At 35.4% G+C, this 6,270-nt stretch overlaps 1 protein-coding gene across 1 annotated transcript; it reads left to right on the top strand.

The window, feature by feature from the left end:
• Positions 1-2,743: 2,743 nt before the first annotated feature.
• LOC148161037 (complement C3-like) lies at positions 2,744-5,796 on the top strand. Its single transcript, XM_088004505.1, has 8 exons — positions 2,744-2,852; positions 2,948-3,037; positions 3,287-3,389; positions 3,568-3,666; positions 4,051-4,143; positions 4,249-4,332; positions 4,557-4,695; positions 5,374-5,796. Exons 1-8 carry the CDS (start codon positions 2,790-2,792, stop codon positions 5,519-5,521), a joined length of 819 nt encoding a protein of 272 aa, XP_087860631.1. The 5' UTR covers positions 2,744-2,789; the 3' UTR covers positions 5,522-5,796.
• The last annotated feature ends 474 nt before the right edge of the window (positions 5,797-6,270 follow it).

Here is a 6,270-nt window from a genome sequence, read left to right as displayed (position 1 = left end):
ATTATTTGTTATGTAATTTCTAAATTAAGTGTGAAATGTGTTGGATTGAAATTTAAGTTCTAGTGGTTTAAACACGGCTCTGCCATCCCATCTCAGACTTGTTTTTGGACACATTGAACATTAAAGGTAGTCTATCAACCATGTTACACCATATGTGTGTAAAATTATCTGCTTGATTAACTAAAACGGCATATAGTTTTGTGTTGCAAAGGAAAGCATATTAGGAGAAAGTATGTTCAAAGTGAAGTACATTATATTTGAATATACAGACGATGCATGTAGTGGTCCTCCTCTTTTTTTTTAACATATTTTTAACCAGCTGGAAAAACTCAAATAAAATCTATAAACCACTTCCTACATGCTCAGCAATGTTCCTAAGTAATTTTTTTTTTGTATTCAATTTGTGTTCTAATACTATAAATTTGCAAAATGCTGCAAAGTTTAGCATTGTTGCTGTTGAGTAGCAGAGAAGGACAGTGTCGGCTGTGGAGTTATATGTAGGAACAGGATGAAGTCAGGAGGAGGAAGAGAAAGACATGGAGGGACAGGAGAGAGGGAGAAGTGGAAGGAGGACAGAAAACAGGAGAGCGGAGCAGGAACCAAGACTGACCAACACAGCCTGAACCTGCAAGTGATGATGACTTTCACATGAACATTTGTAATAGCAAAGTTTCAACAGGAGTGGATTATTGTAAGGGTGTGTCTGTCTTTGTTTGGGTTTTTGGAACAAGATGGCATCCGTTCCAGTGTCACGGGTCACACACTTGATAGCCGCACCTTGTGATGGATTACAGACGACAGGATTTATCAAGTCAACTAAAGCTCAAGAAAAATGACTAAGTTTAGATTCCAGCTTTTGCAGTGTCCAAGCCTCGTTTCATTGTCTGTCGACAATGTGGGTTTGCAGTTGGGTCGGTTTATTCTATCCAGCTTCGTCCAGATTCCCTTCAAGAAATGGAAACTTTGTGTGATCAGGCAAGGTCTCACACTCCCAGAGTTTAGTTGATCTCCCGCTAAAAGATTCTTGCCCCAGTTTCCCCTTCTGACTGACCTCAAACACTTCAGACTGATACAGACGTTCCCAGAGGAAAAAAACCAGGAGTAAAATTTACCAAATTGCGTAGTATGTCTCCAGTTTAGCCAAAACAAACTGACCTTTGTAACTTCTTTTATTTGGCTAGAATGTGAATGCTGGGAACCTTTCAAAATCAGTGTTATTTGACTGGAAGCACTGACAGTGATGTTACTCAATAATCTATAAAATCTGTCACTACAGTAGCAAGGTATTGAGAAATGCTACCAGATGGCTACAAGCCATCTTGGAAAGTTTGCTTTGTTGTTATGCATTGCTAGGTGCCAACATGTTCAGGCCTTGAACTTGTTGACTGTGTGCTCTCTTTTGCATCATTTACTGTAAAATGACAGCAAATGACAAAGTTCAAACACAAAGATGAGCAAACAACACATTAACATCTACCAGTTTCTTTAAATGCTCTGTTGAAAAGGACATTGGTCAAAACTACCTCTTTATGTATAATGGAGACTTTATCTGACTCAAATGAATTTGAATTGTGAGCAAGAACCATTTCACAATATGTAAAAGTCCAGAAAAAAAGGGAAACAAGGACTTGGTGAAAGGTTACCAAACCACTTCTCCACACTGACTGATTGGGACTTCGGAGCTTTACTCCACTAGGAGGGGCAAGCTTATGGAGAGCCATTTCAGCCAAAATTACATAAATAAATAAATGGGTGAAATAAATAAAAAATGAGTAAAATAAATCAAAAAATGAATAAATAAATAAATGGGTGAAATAAATAAAAAATGAGTAAACTAAATCAAAAAATGAAGAAAATGAGTGAAATAAATAAAAAAATTGTTAAATAAATAATTTAGCTTTTTCGTTAAACCAATTTTTTAGTTATTTATTTTTCATATCATCAATTTCCCAATTTCTCTTTTCATTTATCTATTTGTCATTTATCCCTTTATCCATTTACCCATTTTTCATTAATCTATTTTTCATTTAACCACTTTTCAATTTCCCTTTTTCATTAAGCCCATTTTTTCATTTATTTATTTTCCAGATTATCTATTTCTCAATTTCTTTCTTCTTTCTTTCTTTCTTGTTGTTATATGTTGTGCAACACACAACATATAACAACAAGAAGCTGTCTAAGGCGCAATAGAAGAAAACATCCTGATCCTGACCTTAACTTCCAATCTGGCTATTAAAGTTCACACAATGCAGCAAGACTGCAATTGTAATATTAGCAGCTCATGCTGTACTGAATAGCCTAAGAAGCACCATAAAGACCCTGGGTCTGTATTGAGATGCACCCACACAGCATTTGTGCAGTCAGACAAAGGTTCTCAAATTTACATCAAATTTGAACACAAATGAGGCAATAAATACACGAGCAAAGCACTAAATACAAGCTAGACTTCAGAGAAAAATGACTGCTTGCATCAATTAGCCGAAAGAGTACAAAAAATAGTCTTGTAGCTACAACATACAACACTGCAGGATAAAGAATTAGCCACTTACTATTATAGACTCATGTATCACTGAGGTGGTAAGTAGGCTAAGTCATATTGTGGCCTATTGATGAAATATAAAACTAAGCATTTTCCTATTTTCAGCTGGGATGATGTAAATATTTTTAAAAGCTTGTGTTACTGTTTGAGGCATTGCTGACATTCATGAGATTCTGTGACGCTCTTAAATGTTTTTGTGCATTTGTTTCTGTGTGTTTGCAGGTACAAAAACACGGAGCGCAATGCATCCATGTCAATCTTGGATATTGGTTTACCAACAGGCTATAAATTTAACAAAAATGACCTGGATGCAGTAAGAGTCGCTCACAAACATGGGAGCTAAAATAAATGGTCCTGAATCAGATCTAATACTAACCATAAGCTTTTCTAAATCCGCTGGTTGTGTAGTTGTCTACAGGGCGTGATCGCATCATTGATGAATATGAGGTAAACAAAGAGCTGTCAGAAAAGGGATCCCTGATCATTTATCTGAATAAGGTAAGAATGTGTCTCTGGCTGTTTTGAATTCAAAATGTTTTACATTTGAATTCCAGTTTTTAAGATTTGTCAAACCTAGCAATATCTAAAATAACCACGTGATTCTTTTGAACGTACCGCATCATTGGCGGTTGTGTTAGCCTATCTGGAGCATTTGTAGCTTTATCATTTGAAGTACACAAGCATTAAAAAGTGAAATGTGGTTCAACACACCCTTGTCATGATATTAATGACCACCTCTTCTCACAGGTTTCTCACACCCGGCCTGAAGAAATCTCCTTCAGGATAGAACAGAGCATGGCAGTGGAGTTCTTGCAGCCAGCTGCTGTGTCAGTCTACGAGTACTATGACAGTGGGTTTCTGAACAACAACAACACATGCAGCTCAGGCTGAACAAATTACTGTCACAAGATATTTATGTCCGCGTTAAAAGCACAGAGAGCATGCAGTTCATTCAAGATCTGTGTTGTAAATGTATAAATGCTTAAAACATTAATACCTTCATGGATTATTATGCGTTTCTCTGTTAGTTGCTTCAGAGAAACGGTGTGTGAAGTTCTACCGTCCTCAGAGGAAAAGTGGCGAGTTACTGAGGCTTTGCCAGAGCGAGGCATGTCTATGTGCTGAAGGTAACGTAATTATCTGAGCTGATCATGAACCATGAAACACAACACAACTCACCTGGAATGCTAAAACACATTTGGAAACACACTTTTCACCATTTTTCTTTCTTATCCTTTTTAAAACTTTGTTGAAAATGATACAAATGGGGTTTAAAGGAGTGTAGTAACATTTTTTCTTGTAGTTTTTTTTTTTTGTAGTTCAGTTCATTGTTTTGTATTGAAGATATTGTTGTTAATTTTCTTCACTCAATATCGGAGGCCTGTTCAAACATGTTCAAATCCAGCATGTGCACACGTTATTGACGTATAGCCATTTTTACAAATATATATTACACATTTGCTCTCTCACTCTCCTCACAGACGTATCTTACTTTCCTGTTTATCTTTTAGAAAACTGCAGCAAACAGAGAAAAGAGAAAATCAGCAATGATAACCGTCTGGAAAAAGCTTGTGAATCCACAGAATCAAGCAAAATAGATTTTGGTAAGAGTGTTTATTATTATATTGTGGAATTATAGGGAATTTTTTTTTGCTAAAGGCTTTATTGAGTGAGAGAGAATCACAGCTTATACATTTTCTTTATTTCAGTTTACAAAGTGGTTGTGGTGGATTTTTTTGACAATTACACAACCGACTCCTACAATGTGCGCATTTTGCAAACCTTTAAGAACGGTGGGTGCTATCTGTTTATTTTGATGGTTTGTATATCTATACTGTGTAAAGAAACAAATTTCTTGGACTACTACTTTAATCTACTTCAGGTTCATAAGAGATTGTGCTTGAATTCAAAGAAAATCTGCCTTTACTGTTAGTAACTCTGAACTTTTAAGGGCAATAAACGAGTCCCGAATGCATGTTGTACTCTACTCTTTTCCAACACACCTTTTCTTGCCCAGGAACTACTGATGAGAGTCCACTGGACCAATACCGCACGTTCCTTACTTACCAGCACTGCAGAGAGGCGCTAGATCTGAGACCGGGCAAGACCTACCTGATCATGGGTACATCAGCTGATATTCACATCGTCGGCACCTCGTAAGTGTGTTGTATGTCATAAGTGTTGTTTATATGGGTTCGAGATTCAGAACTGGCGAGGAGGAGGCTTATTTGACTTCTAGGGAAATAGGATTTCTTGCTGAACCTAAGATTATACATTATTTCAGATTTTTCAGCAAGTTAACTAAATGATAAATGGGTTTCATTTCAATATTTATTATTTAGTTTCTCTGTTAAATCTGTATAATTTGTTACTTTACAAGTAAACATTTTTAGAAAATGCATAATTTTCTAAAAGACTACTTGTCAACTACCCAAAATAAATAGTGTTTAGACACTATTAGGACTAAGTCGTGTATGGCAGAGCCAAAAGTCGTCATATTTTAGGTGAAAATTGACAGGAGACTTTCACTAATTAATTGTATTGAGGCTCATAGCAGTTTTCATGTTGATAAGATTTAAAATGTTATTTTAATGAAATGTGTAGCTCCTTGAATCGTGAGATGATTTTTAATTGAACTCAACTTGCTTTGATAATAAACAGCCAAAATACTTTTAGAGTTTGGGATACGTTTTGTTTAAAACATTTCATAAAAATTTGAAGTCATGTAACATGTATTTTTGATACTCTGATCCACTTGGTCCGTGAATAAAGCATAACCGTCCAAAATCCTGCTTTGTGGAAACTAAACGCATCATTCGATTTTCTGTGTTCAGATTCCGGTACATCATTGGGGAGACTACTTGGGTCGAGTACTGGCCGACCCCAGAGGAGTGCCAGACTGACATACATCGCCCTGTTTGTATGGATTTGGAGCTCATGGAGGATCAGCTAGTAGACTTTGGATGTATAATGAAGAAATAGAAAATGAAAAGTTAGCTACATTGCTAGTTATTCTGAAATCCTTCTCCTTAATTGTTTTTTTTTCTCCAAACACAGTTTTAACTTGTGAAGTGAGATTATCATGCTTTATATCAACTGTCACTAACAAAGGGCTCCCATAAGTTGATGTTTAATGTCTAAAGTATTCCTTACTAAAATAGTTACAAAGAGCATGCAAATGTATTTGCAGGAAGTGTCTCTTGTTTTAAGTACACATGCAAATGGATAATAGTGTGAATAAAATAATTAAACCCCAATTTTTTTATGTTTTTTTTTTTTTTGCAAGATTTTAATTTAATTATTTTATGCAGTTTTTCTTCTCAGTTGATGCATAATAAAATTAAGATTATACTGGTGCAAGATTCAGACAGCATGATTTTCAATAGTTTGGTTTTAAAGTGTCTCTTAGTAATTCAGATGTTTTATTCCAAGACTCCAAAAAGCGCTGGCTTTTAAATTGTTTGTGAAAATCTGATTTCATCCTACAGTCCTACAATTAACTAAAATCCTTTTTCAATACTATACTGTTGTTTTGGTCAAATTTATGCAGTAAATACATGTAATTAAATGCTACTTTGCTAAACCTAGTGTTTTATCTAGAGTAATTTCCTAGTTAAAACAAACCAAAAAAAACATTATTTGTTATGTAATTTCTAAATTAAGTGTGAAATGTGTTGGATTGAAATTTAAGTTCTAGTGGTTTAAACACGGCTCTGCCATCCCATCTCAGA

This window comes from Poecilia mexicana, unplaced genomic scaffold (genome assembly GCF_051168715.1).
Source record: "Poecilia mexicana isolate PSO_F unplaced genomic scaffold, ASM5116871v1 scaffold_1, whole genome shotgun sequence".
In the NCBI taxonomy this organism is placed as follows: domain Eukaryota; kingdom Metazoa; phylum Chordata; class Actinopteri; order Cyprinodontiformes; family Poeciliidae; genus Poecilia; species Poecilia mexicana.
The sequence above is the reverse complement of the archived record's forward strand: the minus strand, read 5'-3'. Positions and strand labels throughout refer to the sequence as shown.

What these genes read in the sequence shown, in the direction of transcription:
- LOC148161037 (XM_088004505.1), top strand. Translation starts at nt 2,790, where the DNA reads ATGTCAATCTTGGATATTGGTTTACCAACAGGCTATAAATTTAACAAA. An exon ending in AGTCTACGAGTACTATGACA is followed by an intron (nt 3,390 to 3,567) that starts GTGGGTTTCTGA and finishes TTTCTCTGTTAG; the next exon opens with TTGCTTCAGAGAAACGGTGT. An exon ending in GGCATGTCTATGTGCTGAAG is followed by an intron (nt 3,667 to 4,050) that starts GTAACGTAATTA and finishes TTTATCTTTTAG; the next exon opens with AAAACTGCAGCAAACAGAGA.